Genomic DNA, 27,566 nt, shown 5'->3' with positions numbered 1-27,566 from the left:
TATCTAAAGGGACCTGTGAACGGTGCTCCCCAGCTTTGAAAGCCCTCTCTGTGCACTCTGTGTATGGCCCTCTTATCATGAAGGGTCTTCCATTAGAGTAGACTGGGTATCATCTGATCCCTTTCTGGACTCCTTGAGAATCAGTTATCCATCTTGGTGGTATCACTTTGAGGGCCTAGCACAGTATCCTGCCTTCTGCAGGCAGGCAATGTCTGTTCATTAACTGCCATACACATACCTGAGCAAAACCAGAGATTCACATCTCGAAAAATTCCATTCCAATTCAGCTAACTCTTCAGGAAAGATGATCAAATCTCTTTTTCATTCCTTCCTCTCCAATTAGAAAGACAACACTATTTTAACACTTTAAGACATTTCCTCTCCAGCAAATAAAACAAAGCTAAAAATCTGTTCTCTACAATATTTCCCAACATGCCATGATATGTTTTCATCATCTTTTTATGCAGTACAATTCCAGAAAAAAAGCAAAAAATAAACAAAAGGAAAAAAAAAGCAGTGAATAAAACCTGCTCTAAAATTCCCATGGGAATTCCCTAGCAGCGCAGTGGTCAGAACTCCATGCTTCCACTGCAGGGGGAAATAAGATCCCAAAACGGCAACGTGGCCAAATAAATAAAAAATCAAACTTATTCCCAAAGTTTCTAACAGTTGAAACAGTTGCTCAATATGGTGCGGCCTTAGTGGATGCCCTCACTTGTTTCCTGAACCCCCACACCTGAGCCACTCCACATGTAAAATCATGAAACGAGAGCCAAAATTGAATGATCTCTAATAATCAGTATGACATGGTAGGAAAAGAAATACTCCTCCAGGAACAATACTTTACCTGATCTTCTCAGCCCACTTACTCCATTCACTGTCTCATCTGAAAAGTCCTTTCTATTACAATTGTTACTGCAGGCATTCAGTCACAAGAAAAACAAAGGGGCAACCATATCTACCATCTCTTTAAACTTAACTATCAGTCAACTGGTATTCTTTAACATAAAAAAGTGTAAGAGCCCTTCAGGACAAAACTGACTATTACTTTGAGTCTGTATCTTCTCTACTCTGGTGGCTCAGAAGAGGTCAGTCACCTTTGGGAAAATTCAGTGAATAACAGCATCCACCAAGTGACTTAAACCCCTCCTAAGGACTAACTGGCTTCCCTGGTGGATCAGCAGTAATGAATCCACCTGCCAGTGCAGGAGACATGGATTTATTCTTGGATTCCCTGGAGAAAGAAATGGCAACCCACTCCAGTATTCTTGCCTGGGAAATCCCATGGACAGAGGAGCCTGGCAGGCTACAGTCCACAGAGTCGCAAAGAGCTGGACATGACTTAGTGACTAAACAACTGCTGGTTTTATTCCATATCCATTTCACAATGGCAGTTTTGAGAGGCAATGAGGGAGGGATGACAGAACTCTATGCCATTACTTTAGAAGCTCTGGCCAAGTTCTATGGCCTGTTTTGTGTTCCTCCCCAAATCCCTATGTTGAAATCCTAATGCCCAAAGTAATGGTATTAGGTGGGGTCTTTGGGTGGCCTTAGACCATGAGGGCAGAGCCTTCATGAATGGGATTAGTGCCTTTATAAAAGAGGCCCCCAGAGAACTCCCCTGCCTCTTCAGCCCTGGGAGGACACAGAAAGCAGTCAGTCAGCAGTCTGTTATCCAGAAGAGAAAAGAGAGCCTCACCCAACCAGGCTGGCACCCTGATCTCAGACTCTGAGCAATAAACTTCTGTTGTTTACAAGCTACGAAGTCTACAGTATTTTGTTATAGCAGCCCAAACACACCAAGCAATCCTGATGAACACTGGTGAACTTGTTTCTCATTTAACAATAAAAAAGCCTGAACTTGGTGCAAATTGGAACCGAAAATAAGTACATTCGATTATAGAAAATGTTTGTTCTGGCACACACAGCACTTGTCTACATTTCATTCATCTGAAGGATTCTAAATGACCATTACTTAGCCATTTTACTTGGATCTGGAGAGAACTGTACTTAAATGAATTGCATGTAATTACACTTACATGGGTTCTACTTAATCATTTCTTTGGAAACTTATGTTAAAAATTTTCAGAGATCCAAGGTCAACACTGAATCCCAAGCTGTGACTCAGGATATCCTATAGCTGGATATAAGGATTAACCAGCAGCCTGCCAGTTAAAGTGGATGACTTTTTGTGCAAAAGCATCTCCCCTTACCGGTTGCTCCAAGTACCACTGGAGGAAAAAAAAAAAAAAGGAAGAGAGAAAAAGAGAAAACTAGCCTTCTCTTTCAGGAGAATGACAGATACTCATCCTATACACGTACATTTTAAAAGCTGTCAATTCTTGGGCCTCCCTGGTGGTCCTGTGCTTAAGAATCTGCCTGCCAACGCAGGGCACCTGGGTTCAATCCCTGGTCCAGGAAGACCCCACAAGAGGTGGAGCAAGTAAGTCTCTGCACCACAACTACTGAGCCTGCGGGCATACAGGCCTGCTCCACAAGAGAAGGCCCGCGCACAGGAAAGAAGACCCAGTGCAGTCATAAATAACTAAAGTCGTTCGTGATAGCGCTCTTCCTCTAGACTCCTTCAAGAGCTCTCCTGAAGTTTTTAAAGTTTTAAAAACACATCCACCACCAGTTTTAGCTGACTTTTAGCTAACAACAGAAGAACACTTAACAGAAGCTATGACTTAGCAACACGCTAGCCCTACAGTTGATTTCCTCACTAAAAAATACTTGCACCCTTTATGGGCTTCCCCTTCACAAATTTCAACCTAAGTGCCATGTCAATGTTTTCCCTGCTTCTTCCAAACACAGTTCTTTGCTCTTATGCTAGTATAATCTATGGGCCTGAATTTATGCTGGAACGTGCAATCCAACAGTGCCACATTAACTCTGGACCATCCATTCTTTCCCAAATAGACATCCTACAGAGGATGGGTGAGTTGTTTTTTAAATATTAACTGGCATTTTGTAGAAACAGCTAGTAAGAGTCAGTAACACCAAATTAGGTTTCTGATTTTAAAAAAAAAAAAAGAAGAAAAAACTGACCATAATGTAGGGATCCCTAAGGTAGGAACAACCACTCCCCTACACATTCTACATCTCCAACTTCTGGCAGTGTCACAGAGGAAAGGATTAAGAGTAAAACTTCACATCAGCACATAAATATCAGGAAGAGAAAAGACAGTCCATCATAAGAGGCAATGCCTACTCATTCAAGAATGACCACCCTTCCAGACCACTGCTCTAACGACTGCCATCCCTTGACGACTGGCTGATGGCTACATAGGCTGGAAATAGAGTCCTAGGTCTAGTCACAGTGATACTAGTTAACTCCAGATTTACAAGTGAGGGTCAAAAAAGAAAATGGCTGGATAAGAGCAAACTGCATGATAAGGTTTGGGGAACTAGGCACTTTTAGGAGTTGGTAAGTGAAGAAGTTTATGTAGACCAAAGTAGTAAGCAAAGTTAACCTTCTGTTTAAAGGGAAAACATCAACGGCTTCACACAAGTAAAAGAAATACCAGTCAATAAAATAACTAAGTCCAACTGTGTGCCCAAAAGCATTTCCCCAAACTCTCTTTTTGCCTCAAGAGAGAAAACTGCAGGCAAAGTTTCTTAAGAAACTAAACTCCTACAGCACTTTTACAGTGTCTACCTATCCAAGAAATAGGACAACAAAGAACTAAAGAAAGGAATCAGGTTCACTCACTTGACAAAATCAGTACCTGAAAGCATACTATCACTAAGCAGCCCCTAAGTACAGTGAGATTTTTGAAGACTTAACTTGAAGTCACAGAAAGTCACTCGACTAGCCATGGTCAAAACTTCATATGACCCCTAAGAAGTTTTTAACAAATGCTCAGGTGTCTGAACAGACTAACTCCTGACACAAGAACAAAGAGAATGAGTTACACCAAGCAACCTGAATGAGGCAAACGATTTTTAACGCAATAAAAATTCTAAACGTGTCATCAACTAAAGGGAAGAATCCGAGTCCCATTTAAGAAAAAGGGCACACAGATCAACGTCATTTCCTACACAATTTAATGTTAAGTATAGAACGCTAACTTTGCGACACTCTGTTTACTTCACAACCTTACAAAATGCTAAGGATCTATTGACAGCCAACAGTTTCGGCCCGGTGGCAGGGCTGCAATGCATCCTGGGATTCCGTCGGGACTGTTGGGGTCCGTGGACATTTAAAACGTAATTACACTTTCAGTAACAGGCATTGCAGCGGGGGAAGCTCTCTCGCCCAGGCCCAAGGTGAAGGTAAAACGCGAGCTTTCGTCCGCCCCAACTCCTCAGCGCTCTCAACGCCCATCCGGCCGACTCCTGGCTCCATCTGTCCTGGCTTCTAGGCCTCGTGGCACTGACCCGCTCTCCGTCCCATACGGTTCCCACTTCCCAGCAGGGAACTGCTCCCCTGCGGGGGGCGGTGAGAGGTCGACCCCAGACCCCACCGGTGCGCCCCGCACCCTGCTCCCGCCCCCCGCCGCGGTCGCCCCACGCAGACCCCCTCTCCTGCCCCAGGTCGCCCCACCCAGGACAGCCGGCGCCGCTGTCAGCGGCCCACGTGCCTCCCGGCCCCACGGCCACGCGTCCCTCGCCGGGCGAGGCGCGCCCCCGATCCTCTCCCGGGCCCCGTCCCAGGTGGGCTCTGGCCCCCAGGCCATCTTCCCCAGCCCTCGCAGCACGGTTTCCTCCCGTCCCGGGGGCTGATCCCGGCCCTTTACCCGAAGGGCCTCCCGCGCCGTTGCCGGCTCCGTGGTTGTTGGCGGCGGCGCCAGCTGGGGATGCCGGCAACTGGGCCGGGCCCCGCAGGAAGGACGGCACGAACTCGGCGGCGTGGACGTTGGGCACGAAGGGCTTGGCGTTGACGTTGAGCTGCCGGCTGAAGGCCGCGCTGAGGTGCTCACGCTGGGCCTCGGCCGCCGCCGCCGCCAAGGGGCCGCCGGCACCGCCGCACGGGCCCGGCCCGGGAGCTTCCATGTCCGCCTGGTCCCAGCAGTCGGGCGCCGAGTCGCTGCTGCTGCTGCTCCCGCCGCCGCCGCCGCCGCCACCGCCACCACTGCCGGGATCCATGATCGGGGGGGCCGTGTGTGTGGTGAAGAGAGGGCGGGAAATGGAGGCGGGGGAGACGGGCTGGGGAGGAGCAGGCCGCGCTGACCCAGGAAAGCGGCAAGGCAGAAGGGCCGGGGGCTAGCGGCACAATCCTCGGCGTCGTCGCGGCGGCAGCTCAAGTTCCGACTCCGCACTCGCGACGACTACGGCGGCGGCGGCAGCGGCGACTCTACCCTCCTCGTGTGTGCGCGCTGATCTCCACCCACCCAGCCCCAACCACCTCCGACCGTCTCAGCGCCAACCCCACGCCCGGCGCGGTTTGACCCCTCGCCGCCACCCGTACCTTCGCCTCGGTAGTTCTCGGCCCCGGGCGACCCCGTTTCCGCTTATGAAGCGCGGCAGAAGGCGAAACTACGAGTTCCGGCAGCGCCCGCGCGGACCCCGCTGCGGTTTTCCCGGGGGCCGACGGGAGTCGGAGTTCGGGGCCGAGAGCAACCGGAAGCGGCGCCGGCTCCCGGCAGGCAGCGCGAGGAGGCGGAGGTCTGGTTGCCTCACGGCTGCCCCACCTGTCACCGAGTGGGGGCGGGGGTGGGAGCGAACCTTGGCGCGACTCGGCGCGGGGCGGCGGAACGCGAGCCTCTCAGGTCGCGGGGGTGGTCTTTTCCGTGCTGTTCTGCACAGAATGTGGGAAAATGGACAGCAGTTCCAAGGTGGAGAGAAAAGCCTTCAACTCCTGAAAATCGTTCCCTTCTCGTTTCACCAGCCCTCTCCGTTCCCTGCCTCACAGGCATCTTACCTCGTTCTCTTTCTTTCCACCTTCCTCCTCCCTGCCCCCAGTCAGAATTTGCCCTACATTTCAAAGACAACTCAGGGCGTCTTTCATTTTCTGTATTCATTTGGTAGAAGAAACCATAAAACTGTGAGCCATTACCATTTAAACTGCTTTGTGGCTCATAAAGCCCAGCCCGGCAGAGGGGATTATTAACTGGAAACTTACAGTGACTCACTGTCTGTATGACTAGTCATTTAAAGCCTTCACTCAAACTTTTCCATCCCTTCCTCCTCTCGGCCAAGGGCTTTGTAAATTAAATAGAGGATTACCATATTCCATGATGTAACCTGCTAGTCCCACCTAACAGGGTTATTTTTGTGCTTCATTGTACACCTTCCGGTGAGGTGGTTTTATTTTGAATGGCCGAATTTGCTCAGGTTTTCCCGAAGTACTTTATTGACTGCTGCTGCCAGTTACTGTTTGGTAAACATAGGAAAAGGAAAAAAAAAAAAAAGCAAAAGATAAATATATAGATCCAACTGCTTGAAGTAGGAAAGTACCTGTTAAGTTTTCCTATAATTCTCCCTTGCGGAACCCAAGACGGAGAAAAACATATTGTTGATATTTTTCTCCAAGAAGTCTAGACAGAGTGCAACTAACTAGCTCAATAGAAATTACGGCATAGAAGCAGGAACACAGAATGTTTCTTAAGAACCTTATGTGAAGATCTCAAATCTAGATATTAATTTTAATTTTAAATGTCTGTTTTAAGGATAAAAAGAGGACCCAGCCTAATGAGACAAATCAAAAGCAAAGCTGTCAGTTATCTTTGAGAACAACTACTACTCTAAAGTGGTTTGAAATTGTGTTTAATATGAAATTAGCAAACTTGCTGGTTGCATTGTTTCTTTAACACATAACACTTGGGAAGTTGAACCCTATAAATGTAAAGAAACCAGAAATCTCAATTATCACGAGGCTGGATTTAAGCTTCTGGACAGGTCTGTGGTTCATGTTCCCTGAAATTTTCTGGACCTAAATTCCACCTCCACCCCCCTAACAGAGGATTTATTCCTCTCATTAATACAAAGTTCCGGTTACAGCCTATTAATATAGTTCTCTGAAGACCCCACTGAATCTTATATGTTCCACTTTAAACTTGGTGTTAAGTGGATTGTCCTCAGGTTTACAGAGAATTTATCAATGACTGATATAAAAACCGGACCTTCTTTTATATATAGGAGGCCACCTTTGCTGTTGAATCAGAGTCAGGAGAAGAAGAAAATACAATGTATCCAAAATAAAGTGCCTGATGTGCTCTCACAGTCAAGATTTGCTCTCCCCAACCTGCTCCTAAGAAAATGTCAACACAAGCAGCTGACTGAAATAGTGAACCACAGTGTCCTTCTCCAACCCCATGTCATCGGATACCACACTTCAAGAGGAATCACCCTGAGGGCACTGGGTGATCACTCTGATAGGTTAGTTCTTCACACCTAATTACATCAGCAGAGTTTCTTTGGTGTATTTTTCCTAAGATTGAAGAAACTACTAAAGACTGCAGCTTAGAAAAGTTGATGTCATTATGTCATTGATGTCCCTGAATAGGATAATTATTCAGGAAAGAATCCACTCTGTTGGTTTTCAAAAGCCTTAAGCTGCCTGGGTAGAGATACTGCTCCAAGCAGAAAAGGAAGAAGCTTTTTTTTTCTTCTCTTTTTAAATGAGATATAATTGATTTACAGTGTCTTGATAATTATCGTTGTGCTAAGACTGAGCAATTTGAGGTTAGAATCTTTTGTTCATCTTCTTTGTATTTATAATGCTCAGTATAATTCCTGGCATAGAAAACATGCTTAATAAATGTTAGATGAATGAATGGGGGAATCAGTAGGGAATCTGGGACAATACTGCCCTTTTACACTCATTGGGGCTATTGAGACAAAGGATTCTCAACTTAAAGAGTTAGTTTTCCAAGGACAACCTGGTAGTCCCTGTGATGCACACACAAAGTTAGTTGACAACAAGAGGAATCACCCTAAGGGCCCTGGAATTGGAATATGGAAATAGCTCCAAACTGTTAACAACCTAAATGTCCATGAACAGAGAAATAGTTAAGTAAGTGATGTATGTAGCACGGGCTAAGTCACCTTACTCATGTCGGACTCTTTGCGGCCCTATGGACTGTAGCCCACCAGGCTCTTCTGTCTATGGGATTCTCCAGACAAGAATACTAGAGTGGAGTTGCCATTTCCTTCTCCAGGGGATCTTCCTGACCCAAGCATTGAACCCAGATCTCATGTGTCTCCTGCACTGGCAGGCAGGTTCTTTACCACCAGCACCACTTGGGAAGCCCCTAAGTAAGTGATGGTGTATCAATATTATGAGATAACATTTAGCTATGAGGCCAACTTGGAAGTACATGTGTAATGAATATGATGTATCACTATTATGGAATAACATGTAGCTATGAGGCCAACTTGGAAATACACGTATAGTATATGGTAAAGAAGGGGGGATAAGAAAGCTGTGGTACATATACACAATAGAGTATTACTCAGCCATTAAAAAGAATACATTTGAATCAGTTCTAATGAGGTGGATGAAACTGGAGCCTATTATACAGAGTGAAGTAAACCAGAAAGAAAAACACCAATACAGTATACTAACGCATATATATGGAATTTAGAAAGATGGTAACAATAACCCTGTATACAAGACAGCAAAAGAGACACTGATGTATAGAACAGTCTTTTGGACTCTGTGGGAGAGGGTGGGATGATTGGGAGAATGGCATTGAAATATGTATAATATCATATATGAAACAAGTCGCCAGTCCAGGTTCGATGCACAATACTGGATGCTTGGGGCTGGTGCACTGGGACGACCCAGAGGGATGGTATGGGGAGGGAGGAGGGAGGAGGGTTCAGGATGGGGAACACATGTATACCTGTGGCAGATTCACTTTGATATATGGCAAAACCAATACAATATTGTAAAGTTAAATAAAATAAAATTTAAAAATAAATAAATAAATAATTTTAAAAAAAAGAAGGGGGAAGGCGAGATATCTAATACGTGTATAAACATGTAGTGGATCACTGTGCCTAGTATACAGTCTTATTTCTGTAAAGATACCTAGCTTCTTTTAGTATTTTTTTTTTTTTTTAATGTATTTGGTTGTGCCAGGTCTTAGTTGCAACATTTGGAATCTTTAGTTGTGTCATGTGAGCTCTAAGCTGCAGCATGTGGGATCCAGTTCCCTGACCAGGGATGGAACCTGGGCCCTCTGCATTGGGAGGGTGGAGTCTTAGCCACTGGATTGCCAGGGAAATCCCAAGATGTTTAGCTTTATTTCCTTTGTCTTGAATTCTCTTTCCATAGATCTTCACCTCCCTAATTGTCTTCACTCATTTCAGATGCCATCATTCATTTCAGAGACCTTTACTAGCCACCCTGGCCCTCCACCAACCCACATCACTCTCTACCATCTTTCCCACTTTTATTTTTTCAGAGCATTTACCACAACTGAAAATCACATTCACTCCCAAGCTTACTGCCCATCTCCTACTAGAAAATTAATTCCTCCAGCCTGTCTTGTTCACCATTGAGTTTCCCATCACCTACAACATTGCCTGGCTCACGTGGGTATAAAGTCCTCAGTAAGCCTCCAGGAGAGAAGGAAACATATGTATCTCTCTGGATACTATAAAGCTTTTTAAAGTTTGGAGAGTTTTATATATATATATATAAACAGTTAAGGAAGGCTTCCTTGGTGGCTCAGTGTAAAGAAGCCACCTTTCGTTGAAGGAAACATGGGTTCGATCCCTGATCAAGATCTCACATACTGCAAAGCAGCTAAGCCCGGGTGCCCCAACTACTGAGCCTGTGCTCGAGAGAGCCTGAGAACTGCAACTACTCAGCCCATATGCCACAATTATGAAGCCTGTGCACTCCAAAGCCCGTGTTCCACAACAAGAGAAATCACTGCAATGAGAAGCCTGGGCACAGCAAGCAGAGAGTAGACCCCAGTCTCTACTGCTAGAGAAAGTCCAGTGCAGCAGCAAAGACCCAGGACACCCAAAAAGAAATACAATGCAATTATAAAAAAATAAAAATAAAAGACCTCCTCCCTGTAAGACTTCCCTTGTTAACTTAAAAAAATAAATAAAAATTAAAAAAATAAACAGTTAAAGGAAGGTATATTTGTGGGATGGGATTGGACATGGAGATGAGCAGCTGGGAAAAGAAATTATAATTTTTTACTTTTACCTTTATGTTTAGATTTTCCTACAACAAGCAAATTGCTTTAAAAAGCTTTTTTAGTAAGATGAAATTCACATAGCATAAAATTGACCATTTAAAATAAGTAAGATATTCAGCAGTATTTGGTGAGCTTACAGTGTTGTGCAACCACCTCCTCTGTCTAGTTCCAAAACATTTGATCATGGCATAAGGAAACCCATAACTGTTGTGAGAATAATCCTCATTCCCATAGGATCCTGCTCCCCATCTCCTCTCCCCACTGCCCCTGAAACTCACCAATCTCCTTTCTATCTCTAGGATTTGCCTGGTCTGGTCATTTCATATAAATGGAATCATACAATATATAACCTTTTGTGTCCGACTTCTTTCACTTAGCAAACTATTTTCAAAATTCATCCATGTTGTAGTATGTTGTTTAGTCGCTCAGTTGTGTCCGACTTTTTGGGACCCTGTAGACTGAAGCATACCAGGCTTGTCTCTCCTTCACTGTCTCCCAGAGTTTGCTCAGATTCATGTCCATTGAGTTGGTGATGCTACCTAACCATCTCATCCTCCGCTTTTGCCTTCAGTCTTTCCCAGTGTCAGTGCCTTTTCTGATTAGTCAGCTCTTCACATCAGGTAGCCAAAGTATTGCAGCTCCAGCTTCAGCGTAAGTCCTTCCTTGAGTGAGTATTCAGGGTTGTTTTCCTTTAGGGTTGACTGGTTTGATCTCCTTGTTGTAGTATGTATTGGTATTTTATCCCTTTTTATGATGGAGTACTATTCCATTATGTGGATGTACCACTTCTTATTTATCCATTAATTTGTCGATGAGCAAATTGCTTTTGTAACTTAAAGACATTAAAAACAAAAGAAAGGTTAAATAGGGAAAGTCCCAGTAAGGTGTCGAGGCTACTTAATTGTACTGTGGCAATGACAGTTTCCTGGTTTTGATAGTGTACTATGGTTATGTAAGGGGTTGCGGTACATTGGACCTTTTGCAATGTTTTTGAAAATTCTTATAAGCCTATGGTTACTTCAAAATAAAAAGTTAAAAGGTTAAAGACTATCATACTGGTATTTCACTGATGGTCCAGTGGTTAAGACTCCATGCTTCCAGTGCAGAAGGCACAGGTTCCATCCCTGGTTGGGGAACTAAGATTCTGAATGCCGTGTGGCACCACAAAAACAGATGAAAAAACCTCTTATATAACAACAACAAAAAAACACCCCATATATTCTGAACTCTTAGAGCCCACCTGTAATTTTACAGACATTAGCTTAAGTTCCCTAGTCTTTACCAAAAGATTTTTTTTCTGTCCTTCTTAATTAATTTTGTTTGGGCCAGGGGTAGCATTAGGGAAGCTTTTTTTTTTTTTTTTTTTTAATCTTTGAGGATTTTGTAAATATAGAAAAGTACAAAGAATCATAAGCATACACATACCTACATACAATCCCAGTATTGTCAATTTTTAAAATATCATCATCTTGTTTCATATTTTAAAATCAGAAATAGAACATTCCAGTGTACATGCTACCTCTTTACTCCCACTTCTGTCCCATTCTATCCCTCCAAAAAGGCAACCACTATTATACATTTGAAAGTGAAAGTCACTCAGTTGTGTCTGTCTCTTTGTAACATATACGTATATGTATTGCTGATACATATATGTATGTGAACCATGAACTTCCAGGTGTTCAAGCTGGTTTCAGAAAAGGCAGAGGAACCAGAGATCAAATTGCCAACAACCGCTGGATCATCAAAAAAGCAAGAGAGTTCCAGAAAAACATCTATTTCTGCTTTATTGACTATTCCAGTAATCAATTGGCATTTGACTGTGTGGATCACAATAAACTGTGGAAAATTTTGAAAGAGATGGGAATACCAGACCACCTGATCTGCCTCTTGCGAAATCTGTATGCAGGTCAGGAAGCAACAGTTAGAACTGGACATGGAACAACAGACTGGTTCCAAATAGGAAAAGGAGTACATCAAGGCTGTATATTGTCACCCTGTTTATTTAATTTATATGAAGAGTACATCATGAGCAATGCTGGGCTGGATGAAGCACAAGCTGGAATCAAGATTGCCGGGAGAAATATCAATAACCTCAGATATGCAGATGACACCACCCTTATGGCAGAAAGTAAAGAAGAACTAAAGGGCCTCTTGATGAAAGTGAAAGTGGAGAGTGAAAAAGTTGGCTTAAACCTCAACATTCAGAAAACGAAGATCATGGCATCTGGTTCCATCACTTCATGGGAAATAGATGGGGAAACAGTGGAAACAGTGGCAGACTTTATTTTTTTGGACTCCAAAATCACTGCAGATGGTGACTGCAGCCATGAAATTAAAAGAAGCTTACTCCTTGAAAGGAAAGTTATGACCAACCTAGACAGCATATTAAAAAGCAGAGACATTACTTTGCCAACAAAGCTTCGTCTAGTCAAGGCAATGGTTTTTCCAGTAGTCATATATGGATGTGAGAGTTGGACTATAAAGAAAGCTGAGCGCCGAAGAATTGATGCTTTTGAACTGTGGTGTTGGAGAAGACTCTGGAGAGTCCCTTGGACTGCAAGGAGATCTAACCAGTCCATCCTAAAGGAGACCAGTCCTGGGTGTTCTTTGGAAGGACTGATGCTGAGGCTGAAACTCCAGTACTTTGGCCACCTGATGCGAAGAGCTGACTCATTGGAAAAGGCCCTGATGCTGGGAAAGATTGAAGGTGAAAGGACAAGGGGACAGCAGAGGATGAAATGATTGTATGGCATCACCAACTCAATGGACATGAGTTTGAGTAAACTCTGGGAGTTGGTGATGGACAGGGAGGCCCGGCGTGCTGCAGTCCATGGGGTCGAAAAGAGTCAGACATGACTGAGCAACTGAACTTACTGATACATATACATGTGACTGTATAGCCCATGGAATTCTCCAGGCCAGAATACTGGAGTAGGTAGCCTTTTCCATCTCTGGGGGATCTTCCCAACCCAGGGATCAAACCCAGGTCTCCCACATTGCAGGTGGATTCTTTACCAGCTGAGCCACAAGGGAAGCCCAAGAACACTGGAGTGGGTAGCCTATGCCTCCTCCAGCAGATCTTCCCGACCCAGGAATCAAACTGGGGTCTCTTGCATTGCAGGCAGATTCTTTACCAACTGAGGTATCAGGGAAGCCCTATGAGATCCATCTATTTAAAGATAGATATATATATACGTATATATATATATATATATATACGTATAAGTCAATGAAAAATACACTGTATTTAGAATTTACATATAATATGCAAAATCTGTCTTTCACGTCATGTGTTTATCTTTAACTACTATATAATAACTCCATTTATGTTTATACATCTTTTTTTAAATTCACCCATTTCCCTAAACTTTTAGGTAATTTCCAATTTTTTGTTATACCAACAATAATTATACAAGTGTCAGGATCCTTTCAGAACCAGTTATAGAAATTTCAACTCAAAGTAAATTTAACTTTAAGAAATGCATTTTCTTACTTAACTATAAACCCTAAGATAGGACTGACTTCTTAGTCCATTGGTTTGGGAGCTTAATGACATCACCAGTGACCTACATCTTTCCATCTGTCTGCTGCCTTGGGTGGTGGCTTCAGTCTCCGGCTGGCCCCAAGATGGCTGCAGGGTTCCAGATAAGAGAGAGTTCCAGATGCACCCAGAGAAGTAAGAGAGAGCATCTCACCCTGCAGCCCTCTTCTAGGAATGAGGAAACTTTTTTCAGACGCTCTCTATGAGATATCTCCTCCCATGTCACTGGCCAGAATTTGGATCACCTTCCCATTTTTGAAAAGGAGATCTCTCTGTTTTTATTGTAAAATAGAGATAACATAAAAAATGTACCACTTCAGCCATTTGTAAGTGTACATTTCAGTGCCATTAAGTACCTTCATGCTGTTGTGCAGTCAACACCCCCATCCATCTCCAGAACTTCTTCCTCTTTCCAATCTGAGACTCTGTATCCATTAGAGTAACTCCCATCCTCCCCTCCCCCCGCCCTTGGCAACCACCATTCTGCCTTCTGTGTCTATGATTTTGAACACTTTAGATGTCTCCTAGGTTTCCCTGGTGGCTCAGAAGGGAAAGAACCTGCCTGTAATACAGGAGACCCAGGTCCTATTCCTGGGTCGGGAAGATCCCCTGGAAAAGGAAATGGCAGCCCACTCCAGTATTCTTGTTTGGAGAATTCCATGGAAAGAGGAGCCTGGGGGGGCTACAGTCCATTAGGTCGCAAAGAGTCAGACATGACTGAGCACACACACATACACACACACACACACATACCTCATAGAACCCTATGGTGACAAATACTGTACTTAATTTAGCATAATGTCCTCCAGTTTCATTCATGTTTAGAATATATTAAAATTTATTTCCTTTTCAGAATTTCCTCTTTAAGGTAGAATAATATTTCATTGTCTCCACATACTACATTTTGTTTATCCATCAGTCGGTAGGTACTGGGGTTGCTCCCATCTGTGGGCTATTGTGAATAATGCTGTTTTGGATATGAGTGTACAAATATCTACTCAAGTTCCTGTTTTCAGTTCTTTTATGTATATACGTAGAAGTAGAATTGCAGAATCATATGGTAATTCTATGTTTAATTTTTTGAAGACTGCTATGCTTTTTTTCCACAGTGGCTGTGCCATTTTACATTTTCACCAGTAATTCACAAGGGCTCCAGTTTTTCCATATCCTCACCAACACTTGTAGTTTTCTGTTTTTGCTTTGTTATTTTCTTTTTATTTATTGGCTGTGCTGGGTTTTCGTTTCTGTCTCTGGGGCTTTCTCTAGTTGCAGAGAGTGGAGGCTACTCTCTAGTTGCGGTGTGCGGGCTTCTCATTGTGGTGGCTTCTCCTGCTGCAGAACGTGGGCTCTTAGGCTTCAGTAGTTGCAGCTCCGGGGCTCTAGAGCACAGGCTCAATAGTTATGGTGCACAGGCTTAGCTGTTCCTGAGCATGTGGGATCTTCCTGGATCAGGAATCAAACCTGTGTCTCTTGTATTGACAGGTAGATTCTTTACCACTGAACCACCAGGGAAACCCTGGTTTTGTTATTTTAAATAATAATCATCCTCATGAGTGTGAAGTGGAATCTCACTGTGGAAAATGGATCTCTTAAACTAGTGGCTTGCACTGTTGGTTGCAGATGAAAATTACCTGGGGAAACTTTAAACCCAACCCATATCTAGATTCTGATATTCTTGGTCTGGGGTAGGAACATGGACACTGATTCTTTTTAAGTACATTCCACCAAAGGCTTCTGTGTGAGGCCAGGCTTGAGAACCACTGGTCTAGTTGTTTTCATTCTTTAAAAAAAAATTTATTTTTCGGCAGCACCTGGCAGCATGTGGGATCTTAGTTCTCCAACCAGGGATAGAACTCATGCCACCTGCAGCGGAACCTCGGAGTCCTAAGCACTGGAAGGCCAGGGAATTCTCCTCCTAAAAATTTTTTTAAATTGAAGTATCGTGGTGGTGGTGGTTTAGTCGCTAAGTCGTGTCCAACTCTTGCGATCCCATGGACTGTAGCCTGTCAGGCTCCTCTGTCCATGGGATTCTCCAGACAAGAATACTGGGGTGGGTTGCTCTTTCCTTCTCCAGGGGATCTTCCCAACCCAGAAATCGAACCCGGGTCTCCTGCATTGCAGGCAGATGATTTACCAACTGAGCTATGAGGGAAGCCCCAAATTGAAGTATAGTTGATTTACAAATATGTGTCAGTTTCAAGTGTGTGAGTGTGTGTACGTGTGTATCTATCTATCTATCTATCTATATTTTCAGATTCTTTTCCCTTTGGGTTATTACAAAATACTGAGTATAGTTAGTTCCCTGTGCAGTAGATCCTTTATTATCTATTTTATATATAGTACTGTGTATATGTTAATCCCAAACCCCTAATTTATCCCTGCCCCCACCCCCGCCAGCATTTTGTTTTTGCTAAGTACAGTCAACTCTGACTTATTGATAGAAATTTGGAACCAGATAGCAATAATGAACAGAAAATACGTGGCTTGTTTTAATTTCCTCACCCAGCAAACATTTTGTCAAAATTGGCAACAAACACTGTGATAAATTGATTGGTTCTGCACTTTGGCTAGACTTTCTCATTTTATGTGTTGTGTTTGTTTTTAACAGCTTATTAAGATTTAATTCACAAGCCGTACAGTTTGCCCATTTACAGAGTCCTGTTCAGAGGTTTTTAGTCTATTCTCAGTTGTGACACACTGTCACCAAATTTAATGATATTTCTTTGTTTTTTAAAGTCTAGATCAATGAAAATGGCCCATTGGAATGAAATTACCTAAGAGCTGACATCAAACAGAAAAGAAGCAGAGAAAAGGGCTCTCAATGAGTCACAAATACATAAACAAGATTGCACTGTGCAAGATATAAAGGTAAGGACAGATTGAATTACTACAGATGATGATGATGATGGTGATATTATTACCCGAAAAACTGGGTTCACCTCTGGGTAGGTATCAAGCCAAAAGATTTATTACCTGCCACAAGTAAAGAAGATACCAGGCATCTTTCTCTAAGCAATGTCTCCCTGAACAACTAAATTGGGAAAGTTTTACGGTAAGGGTTTATGCATATTCATGAAGGGGCTTGAGCAGAGGAGAATTCAGGACGGAACTGGGGCCAGGGTCAACGGAGTCCGAGCTTTAGCTGATCAAAGTCACGAGGGTCCACATCACCATTCCGTTCTCCACCCGAATTACTGCAGAACTCAAAGTCTGTTATCAGATTGTTCCTCCCTTGAGGAAGAACTAGGACCCTGTCTTACCGCTGAACTATGGTTTCCTGACTGCTTGTTCTTTGTTCCTGTGCTCTCCCATTTCTGAGAGCCCGTTCAAGGGCAAGCCTGATGGCCAGGCTTGCATCACAACATGGCTTAGGCCAAAAATGGCTTCTTTTATGTCAAGAATTGTGAAATGTCTTCTGCTCTATGCTCTACTGGTAACCAAGGAACGAAGATGTGAACAATCAAGAAAGAAACTTTGGCCCCAGATCAGATCAGATCAGTCACTCAGTTGTGTCCGACTCTTTGCAACCCCATAAATTGCAGCACGCCAGGCCTCCCTGTCCATCACCAACTCCCGGAGTTCACTCAGACTCATGTCCATCGAGTCAGTGATGCCATCCAGCCATCTCATCCTCTGTCGTCCCCTTCTCCTCCTGCCCCCAATCCCTCCCAGCATCAGAGTCTTTTCCAGTGAGTCAACTCTTCACATGAGGTGGCCAAAGTACTGGAGTTTCAGCTTTAGCATCATTCCTTCCAAAGAAATCCCAGAGCTGATCTCCTTCAGAATGGATTGATTGGATCTCCTTGCAGTCCAAGGGACTCTCAAGAGGCTTCTCCAACACCACAGTTCAAAAGCATCAATTCTTCAGCGCTCAGACTTCTTCACAGTCCAACTCTCACATCCATACATGACCACAGGAAAAACCATAGCCTTGACTAGATGAAGCTTTGTTGGCAAAGTAATGTCTCTGCTTTTGAATATGCTATCTAGGTTGGTCATAACTTTCCTTCCAAGGAGTAAGCGTCTTTTAATTTCATGGCTGCAGTCACCATCTGCAGTGATTTTGGAGCCCAGAAAAATAAAGTCTGACACTGTTTCCACTGTTTCCCCGTCTATTTCCCATGAAGTGATGGGACCGGATGCCATGATCTTCGTTTTCTGAATGTTGAGGTTTAAGCCAACTTTTTCACTCTCCTCTTTCACTTTCATCAAGAGGCTTTTGAGTTCCTCTTCACTTTCTGCCATAAGGGTGGTGTCATCTGCATATCTGAGGTTATTGATATTTCTCCGGCAATCTTGATTCCAGCTTGTGCTTCTTCCAGTCCAGCGTTTCTCATGATGTACTCTGCATATAAGTTAAATAAACAGGGTGACAATATACAGCCTTGATGTACTCCTTTTCCTATTTGGAACCAGTCTGTTGTTCCATGTCCATTTCTAACTGTTGCTTCCTGACCTGCATACAGATTTCTCAAGAGGCAGATCAGGTGGTTTGGTATTCCCATCTCTTTCAGAATTTTCCACAGTTTATTGTGATCCACACAGTCAAAGGCTTTGGCATAGTCAATAAAGCATAAATAGATGTTTTTCTGGAACTCTCTTGCTTTTTCCATGATCCAGTCCAGTTCTAACTGTTGCTTCCTGACCTGCATACAGATTTCTCAAGAGGCAGATCAGGTGGTCTGGTATTCCCAACTCTTTCAGAATTTTCCACAGTTTATTGTGATCCACACAGTCAAAGGCTTTGGCATAGTCAATAAAGCAGAAATAGATGTTTTTCTGGAACTCTCTTGCTTTTTCCATGATCCAGCGGATGTTGGCAATTTGATCTCTGGTTCCTCTGCCTTTTCTAAAACAAGCTTGGACATCAGGAAGTTCACGGTTCACATGTTGCTGAAGCCTGGCTTGGAGAATTTTGAGCATTACTTTACTAGCGTGTGAGATGAGTGCAATTGTGCAGTAGTTTGAGCATTCTTTGGCATTGCTTTTCTTTGGGATTGGAATGAAAACTGACCTTTTCCAGTCCTGTGGCCACTGCTGAGTTTTCCAAATTTGCTGGCATATTGAGTGCAGCACTTTCACAGCATCATCTTTCAGGATTTGGAATAGCTCAACTGGAATTCTATCACCTCCACTAGCTTTGTTCGTAGTGATGCTCTCTAAGGCCCACTTGACTTCACATTCCAGGATGTCTGGCTCTAGGTCAGTGATCACACCATCATGAAGATCTTTTTTGTACAGTTCTTCTGTGTATTCTTGCCATCTCTTCTTAATATCTTCTGCTTCTGTTAGGTCCATACCATCTCTGTCCTTTATCGAGCCCATCTTTGCATGAAATGTTCCTTTGGTATCTCTGATTTTCTTGAAGGGATCCCTAGTCTTTCCCATTCTGTTGTTTTCCTCTATTTCTTTGCATTGATCGCTGAAGAAGGCTTTCTTATCTCTTCTTGCTATTCTTTGGAACTCTGCATTCAGATGCTTATATCTTTCCTTTTCTCTTTTGCTTTTCGCTTCTCTTCTTTTCACAGCTATTTGTAAAGCCTCCCCAGACAGCCATTTTGCTTTTTTGCATTTCTTTTCTAAGGAAATGGTCTTGATCCCTGTCTCCTGTGCAATGTCACGAACCTCATTCCATAGTTCATCAGGCACTCTATCTATCAGAGAGCTAGATGCATATGAAAGAAATGATTTCAGCAAGACTGGACCCTTGCATATTCCTATACACAGAAGATCACTAATTCTCTTCAGTTTTGTTAATCTTTTGATATTCAGATTTCCTGCCCCTTGCTGCAAACTTGTGTGTAGCCTGGCTCCTACCCCACCTCCTCAGAGTCAGCTCTCTCGGGGGATTGCCTGAGATACTGTCTCCCAGACTTGAGTCCTTAACATTCCCACCAAATAAAATAACTCTCTATTTACAGGTTGTGACTAATTTTTTTTTTTTCAATCGACAAAAGCCCTGCCTGGTCCTCTTTCTCCAGGGACTCCCTGCCCTACCTGCTTACAGTATTGTTAAAACTTGGTGATGCCAAGGAGATTACAACTTTGAGCCTGAGAACTCCGTCTTAATCAATCAACCTGAAATTGGTTCTTGTCGTGAAATTGGCTTCCTCTCTGCTCCTGTGTATTATCCGCCTTTCGATGAACTGCTACAAAAACCTGTTGCTCTGGTTTCTCCAGAATTCAGAGGGATGCTTCTGTGAGTAAACCTTGTATGTCACTTTTCCCATTCACCTGAAGCAAATGCTTGTTTTCAGAGCTCTTGGTCAGTTAAATCCTGGGGCCTTCCACGTCCGAAATCCAGGAAGTTTAATGACTGCTGAACCCCTGGAGTCCCTTTAAATGGGTTTGTCTCCCTGTACTAGAATGAAGCCACCAGGACCACCCTAGAAGCTGCCTGGTTCCTCAACCGGCAAAGCCCAATTCTCCCTGTGTTATCAGAGCGGGGCCATTAAAAGGTGTCTATGTAGCAGCAGTCCCCAGGTTCCACTGGCTTATTGATTTACATTTCAAATAGCTGTCTCAGTGCTAACGATTATCTCATTACATCCCCTTTGTGAATGTAAAAGACCCATGTTGGAGAGCTGAGAGAAAGTCTGATAGTAATCAGCTGACTCAGATGAAAAGTTGATTCATTCTGCAGAAATAAGCGTTCGTGATTCCTGAGGTATGAACATAATGTTGGTGAGATTTGACACCCAAGAGCCCCGTGCCTTTCATTCCAGGGTCGCCACTCCCCAACCCCCTCCCAACATTTCTACAGACCTCTTACTGGGAAAGGTATGTTGTAGGTGGGAAAAGCAAAACTCCAACTTGGTTCAGTAGTTTTAAACTTCACAGCTAGCCTATGAAATCATGTATATATTATAACAAATATGTAATAATAGCAATGATATTTTATTAACAAAAATAACTAGCTTTATATTTCTATTTTTTAAAGAATCGGGGTAAAATATACGTAACACAATTTACCTGAACTGAACTGAACACAATTTACCATTTTAATCACTTTTAATAAAAAAAAAATATTTGTGTATTTGGCTGCTCCAGGCCTTAGTTGTGGCATTCAGGATTTTTAGTTGCAGCATGTGGGATCTAGTTCCCTGACCAGAGTTTAAACCCGCAACCCCTGATTGGGAGCTCAGAATCTTAGCCACTGGATCACCAGGGAGGTCCCTTAGTCACTTTTAGTTCCCTGGCATTAAGTACATCCACATTCTTCTGCAACCATCACCACCATCCATCCCTATAACTTTTCCATCATCCCTGACAGAAACTTTGTAAACAATAACTCCCCTCTCCTAGCCCCTGGTAACCTCTATTTTATTTTCTATCTCTATTAATTTGCCTGTACTAAGTACCTCATATGTGGAATCATACAGTAGCTGTCCCTTTTTTCTGGCTAGTTTTTCACTTAGCACATTTTCAAGGTTTATCCATGTTGTATCAGAATCTGATTCCTTTGTAAGGCTGAATAATATTCCATCATAGGTTTATACCATATTTTGTTTATCCATTCATCCATTGATGGCCTCTTGGTGGTTTCCACTTTTTGGCTGTTGTGAATAATGCTGCTATGAACATTAGAATACAAGAATTTTTGAGTCCTGGCTTTCAGTTCTTTTGGGTATATACCCATAAGTGAAATTGCTGGATCTTATGATTATTAAGCGCAGGCGGCTGCGACGGGCGCGCTAAGCACAGCCGAGAGGAGATACCTCACGTCTGAGGTCAGGGGCAGAAGCCGGGCAAGAGTGCCAGACTGCGACGGCGCAGGAATGGCCGAGAGGAGCCACCCCACGTCTGAGGTCAGGGGGGGCGGCCGAGAGGAGATACCCAGCGTCCGAGGTCAGGGGCGGCGACGAGAGGAGTTACCCTGCGTCCGAGGTCAGGGTCTGCAGCCGGGAGGAGATACCCTACGCCCTTTTAAGCCAGAGGCCAGGGGCGGCGGGCGGGAGGAGCTACCCCATACCCCCACGCCCAAGGCCAGGGGTGGCGGGCCGGGAGGACCAACCTCACGCCCAAGGCCAGGGGCGGTGGCCGGGAGGACCAACCCCACGCTGGCTGTGCGGGCACAGGAGGGCCTAGAGGAGCTATCCCACGTTGAAGGTCAGGAAGGGCGGCGGTGAGGAGATACCCCTCGTCCAAGATAAGGAGCATTGGCTGCGCTTTGCTGGAGCAGCCGTGAAGAGATACCCCACGCCCAAGGTAAGAGAAACCCAAGTAAGATGGTAAGTGTTGCAAGAGGGCATCAGAGGGCAGACACACTGAAACCATACTCACAGAAAACTAGTCAATCTAATTACACTAGGACCACAGCCTTGTCTAACTCAATGAAACTAAGCCATGCCCATGGGGCAACCCAAGATGGGCGGGTCATGGTGGAGAGATCTGACAGAATGTGGTCCACTGGAGAAGGGAATGGCAAACCACTTCAGTATTCTTGCCGTGAGAACCCCATGAACAGTATGAAAAGGCAAAATGATAGGATACTGAAAGAGAAACTCCCCAGGTCAGTAGGTGCCCAAGATGCTACTGGAGATCAGTGGAGAAATAACTCCAGAAAGAATGAATGGATGGAGCCAAAGCAAAAAGAATACCCAGCTGTGGATGTGACTGGTGATAGAAGCAAGGTCTGATGCTGTAAAGAGCAATATTGCATAGGAACCTGGAATGTCAGGTCCATGAATCAAGGCAAATTGGAAGTGGTCAAACAAGAGATGGCAAGAGTGAATGTCGACATCCTAGGAATCAGCGAACTGAAATGGACTGGAATGGGAGAATTTAACTCAGATGACCATTATATCTACTACTGCAGGCAGGAATCCCTCAGAAGAAATGGAGTAGCCATCACGGTCAACAAAAGAGTCCGAAATGCAGTACTTGGATGCAATCTCAAAAACGACAGAATGATCTCTGTTCGTTTCCAAGGCAAACCATTCAATATCACAGTAATCCAAGTCTATGCCCCAACCAGTAACATTGAAGAAGCTGAAGTTGAATGGTTCTATGAAGACCTACAAGACCTTTTAGAACTAACACCCAAAAAAGATGTCCTTTTCATTATAGGGGACTGGAATGCAAAAGTAGGAAGTCAAGAAACACCTGAAGTAACAGGCAAATTTGTCCTTGGAATACGGAATGAAGCAGGGCAAAGACTAATAGAGTTTTGCCAAGAAAATGCACTGGTCATAGCAAACACCCTCTTCCAACAACACAAGAGAAGACTCTATACATGGACATCACCAGATGGTCAACACCGAAATCAGATTGATTATATTCTTTGCAGCCAAAGATGGAGAAGCTCTATACAGTCAGCAAAAACAAGACCAGGAGCTGACTGTGGCTCAGACCATGAACTCCTTATTGCCAAATTCAGACTTAAATTGAAGAAAGTAGGGAAAACCACTAGACCATTCAGGTATGACCTAAATCAAATCCCTTATGATTATACAGTGGAAGTGAGAAATAGATTTAAGGGCCTAGATCTGATAGATAGAGTGCCTGATGAACTATGGAATGAGGTTCGTGACATTGTACAGGAGATAGGGATCAAGACCATCCCCATGGAAAAGAAATGCAAAAAAAGCAAAATGGCTGTCTGGGGAGGCTTTACAAATAGCTGTGAAAAGAAGAGAAGCGAAAAGCAGAAGAGAAAAGGAAAGATATAAGCATCTGAATGCAGAGTTCCAAAGAATAGCAAGAAGAGATAAGAAAGCCTTCTTCAGCGATCAATGCAAAGAAATAGAGGAAAACAACAGAATGGGAAAGACTAGGGATCCCTTCAAGAAAATCAGAGATACCAAAGGAACATTTCATGCAAAGATGGGCTCGATAAAGGACAGAAATGGTATGGACCTAACAGAAGCAGAAGATATTAAGAAGAGATGGCAAGAATACACAGAAGAACTGTACAAAAAAGATCTTCATGACCCAGATAATCACGATGGTGTGCTCACTGACCTAGAGCCAAACATCCTGGAATGTGAAGTCAAGTGGGCCTTAGAAAGCATCACTACGAACAAAGCTAGTGGAGGTGATAGAATTCCAGTTGAGCTATTCCAAATCCTGAAAGATGATGCTGTGAAAGTGCTGTACTCAATATGCCAGCAAATTTGGAAAACTCAGCAGTGGCCACAGGACTGGAAAAGGTCAGTTTTCATTCCAATCCCAAAGAAAGGCAATGCCAAAGAATGCTCAAACTACCGCACAATTGCACTCATCTCACACGCTAGTAAAGTAATGCTCAAAATTCTCCAAGCCAGGCTTCAGCAACATGTGAACCGTGAACTTCCTGATGTTCAAGCTTGTTTTAGAAAAGGCAGAGGAACCAGAGATCAAATTGCCAACATCCGCTGGATCATGGAAAAAGCAAGAGAGTTCCAGAAAAACATCTATTTCTGCTTTATTGACTATGCCAAAGCCTTTGACTGTGTGGATCACAATAAACTGTGGAAAATTCTGAAAGAGATGGGAATACCAGACCACCTGATCTGCCTCTTGCGAAATCTGTATGCAGGTCAGGAAGCAACAGTTAGAACTGGACATGGAACAACAGACTGGTTCCAAATAGGAAAAGGAGTTCGTCAAGGCTGTATATTGTCACCCTGTTTATTTAACTTATGTGCAGAGTACACCATGAGAAACGCTGGACTGGAAGAAGCACAAGCTGGAATCAAGATTGCCGGGAGAAATATCAATAACCTCAGATATGCAGATGACACCACCCTTATGGCAGAAAGTGAAGAGGAACTAAAAAGCCTCTTGATGAAGGTGAAAGTGGAGAGTGAAAAAGTTGGCTTAAAGTTCAACATTCAGAAAACGAAGATCATGGCATCTGGTCCCATCACTTCATGGCAAATAGATGGGGAAACAGTGGAAACAGTGTCAGACTTTATTTTTCTGGGCTCCAAAATCACTGCAGATGGTGACTGCAGCCATGAAATTAAAAGACGCTTACTCCTTGGAAGGAAAGTTATGACCAACCTAGATAGCATATTCAAAAGCAGAGACATTACTTTGCCAACAAAGGTTTGTCTAGTCAAGGCTATGGTTTTTCCTGTGGTCATGTATGGATGTGAGAGTTGGACTGTGAAGAAGTCTGAGCGCTGAAGAATTGATGCTTTTGAACTGTGGTGTTGGAGAAGCCTCTTGAGAGTCCCTTGGACTGCAAGGAGATCCAACCAATCCATTCTGAAGGAGATCAGCCCTGGGATTTCTTTGGAAGGAATGATGCTAAAGCTGAAACTCCAGTACTTTGGCCACCTCATGTGAAGAGTTGACTCATTGGAAAAGACTCTGATGCTGGGAGGGATTGGGGGCAGGAGGAGAAGGGGACGACAGAGGATGAGATGGCTGGATGGCATCACTGACTCGATGGACATGAGTCTGAGTGAACTCCGGGAGTTTGTGATGGACAGGGAGGCCTGGCGTGCTGCGATTCATGGGGTCGCAAAGAGTCAGACATAACTGAGCGACTGATCTGATCTGATTTGATGATTATTACTAATGCAAGAAACATGCCTACTGGCCTAAACTCAAAGAATGGACTTGGAGAAACAAGCTGCAGCCAGAAGCGATTCTTTAGTGATGGTCTTGCAAGATCGGTGTCTGGTGGGCAGGCACACCCAGGGTTGTTACACTGAGCACCTTATCCCTAGCACACAAGTCCCTCCCCTAGTTCCTCATTGGCTGGGCACTATGGGTGAACAATCTTCCTGTATATTGCCTAGGTTTGTTCCCTCCCTCTTTATGGGCTGGCCCTTGCCTTACATCTTGTTTCCTCCTTTCCTACACACCTATTTCTGTTCTTACATTTTGAATTCACCAATAGGATGAACCCGCACAAAACCCTAATCCCATTCTTAGGTTTTGAATTCACCAATAGAATGAACCCGTGGGAAAATCCTAGGCATCCCGCCCTCCCTTTGTTTGCCCGGACTTTCCAGTTTTCTTAGGACTATCAGCTATTATTATCTCAGCAAGCTGTGACCCAGAGCTAGCTTTTCTTGAAAATGGACCACTTTAAGTTTTTTATTTCTTATATTGACATCTTTAATGTAACTTCAGTACTCTTGCCTGGAAAATCCCATGGATGGAGGAGCCTGGTGGGCTGCAGTCCATGGGGTCAGGAAGAGACGACTGAGTGACTTCACTTTCCCTTTTCACTTTCATGCCTTGGAGAAGGAAATGGTAACCCACTCCAGTGTTCTTGCCTGGAGAATCCCAGGGTCGGGGGAGCCTGATGGGCTGCCGTCTATGGAGTCAAACAGTCAGACATGACTGAAGCGACTTAACAGCAGCAGCAGCAGCAGTGTAACTTCAAAATTTACTTTAGTGTCACAACGGCCGTGAAGAGCCATGTGTTTTAGCTCCTTCGTCAAAGGGAGAAAATTCAAATTCAGAGAAATTAAATGACTTGAACCCAGATCTGTCAGACTGCAAAGCTGGGGCTCATCCTCTACATCTTCACACATAATCCTAACATCACTGGTATGTCTTGCATAGAAACTCAGTCAGAAACTGCACAGCAGCTTCCCTGGTGCTCCAGTGGCCAAGACTCCATGTTCCCAGCTCCAGAGGGGCTAGGGTTCGATCCCTGGTCAGGGAACTGGATCCCACATGCCGCAACTAAAAGATCCTGTATGCTGCAACATAGATCTGAGATTCCACGTGCCACAACTGAGAAACTTGTCAACTTCCAGAGCATTGTATAATAAAACTGTAGGGACAGTAATGCCAAAAAGCATGAAACAAGGGGAAAATTAGAAACTGAAATATAAAAATAGGAGAAGGGAGACAGTTTATCAAGATTTATTGATTGAGGAAGGGTACATGGACTTAGCTCCAGTTCCTCAGCACAGGGTAAAGAGAGACAGTGAGCGATGTCCTTCTCTTTGGTAGTTGAGTACACACCACTTCATTTATTTATTCACTCATTCATTGGCTCATTTTTTTTTTAATATCTTTTTTTTTTTTTTTGGCTGCTCTGTGTCTTTGTTGCTACACACAGGCTTTCTCTGGTTGCAGCATGCAGCCTTCTCATTGCAGTGGCTTCTTGTGTTGTAGAGCATGGCCTCTAGGGTGTTCAGGGTGTTTGTTCATTTTATTTCAGGTCATTGTGAGTCTACTGAGAGCCAACAAACTTCCTTCTGATCCTGATGTCATCCCCTGGAAACTGACGTTAGCACAACCTACAATGTTGGGTTCTCCTTCCCTTCCTGTGTGCATGTGGGCTAAGTTGCTCCAGTCGTGTCCAACTTTTTGAGATCCTATGGACTATAGCCTGGCAAACTCCTCTGTCCATGGGATTCTCCAGGCAAGAATACTGAAGTGGGTTGCCATTTCCTCCTCCAGAGGATCTTCCCCACCCAAGGATCAAACCTGCATCTCCAATGCCTCTTGCATTGCTGGAGAATTTTTTTACCACTGAGCCACTGAAGAAGCCCCCTTCCCTTCCTAATGTCTAACATTCCTAAATGTGATTGGCTTTCATTATTTCCACTTTGTTGAGGTCATGACAAGCATGCTCAAAAAGGTGGATTAGACATTTATCAGTGTATAATTCAACATAAGCTTAATATGTAGCTTTCCGAACATGAGAAACATCAAAGACCATCTCTACCCTCAGTTCTTCAAAGATGGTCCCTACCCTCAGTCACTGTCATTATTCTTGCCTCACTGATTCCTCCATCAGCAGTCATCTGGTTCTCTGACACCTTTTGTAGTGGGGTTTCTTCCTCTAGATGGCATCAGGATTCTGAGAACTAGCAAAAGATGCACCAAGAACTGCTGATTGCTTTTCTGAGCTTGAGTCCACCTTGTTCTTTCCTTATTCTTTATTCTTGAAGAGGGAGGGAAAGAAGTGGAGTGAGGGCATGGTTTTAGCCATATTGGGGTCGCTAAGAGTCGGACACGACTGA

The 27,566-nt window shown here is 43.9% G+C and overlaps 2 protein-coding genes across 12 annotated transcripts in view; one reads left to right on the top strand and one right to left on the bottom strand.

The window, feature by feature from the left end:
• GSPT1 (G1 to S phase transition 1) overlaps window positions 1-5,430 on the bottom strand; it is a 29,553-nt gene extending 24,123 nt beyond the window's left edge. Inside the window, exon 1 of one of the 3 annotated variants that reach the window (XM_027527174.1) lies at window positions 5,411-5,430. Coding sequence is in view for 2 of the 3 variants with exons in the window: in XM_027527172.1 (XP_027382973.1) it covers window positions 4,740-5,088 (349 nt within the window). In the remaining variant the exon portion in view is untranslated. Of the gene's footprint in view, window positions 1-4,739; window positions 5,356-5,410 lie in introns of those variants that run through there. The other 2 variants (XM_027527172.1, XM_027527173.1) reach the window with 2 other exon arrangements.
• TNFRSF17 (TNF receptor superfamily member 17) overlaps window positions 1-27,566 on the top strand; it is a 130,717-nt gene that overhangs the window by 37,308 nt on the left and 65,843 nt on the right. For 5 of the 9 annotated variants that reach the window (XR_003508650.1, XR_003508651.1, XM_027527176.1 and 2 more), the window contains one exon: window positions 16,381-16,512. The gene's annotated coding sequence lies outside the window, so the exon portion shown is untranslated. Of the gene's footprint in view, window positions 1-7,080; window positions 7,321-16,380; window positions 16,513-19,625; window positions 19,844-26,758; window positions 26,914-27,566 lie in introns of those variants that run through there. The other 4 variants (XR_003508649.1, XR_003508648.1, XR_003508647.1 and 1 more) reach the window with 3 other exon arrangements.

The sequence above is a fragment of the Bos indicus x Bos taurus genome, chromosome 25 (assembly GCF_003369695.1).
Source record: "Bos indicus x Bos taurus breed Angus x Brahman F1 hybrid chromosome 25, Bos_hybrid_MaternalHap_v2.0, whole genome shotgun sequence".
Lineage (NCBI taxonomy): Eukaryota > Metazoa > Chordata > Mammalia > Artiodactyla > Bovidae > Bos > Bos indicus x Bos taurus.
This window is presented reverse-complemented; position numbering and strand designations above follow the sequence as displayed.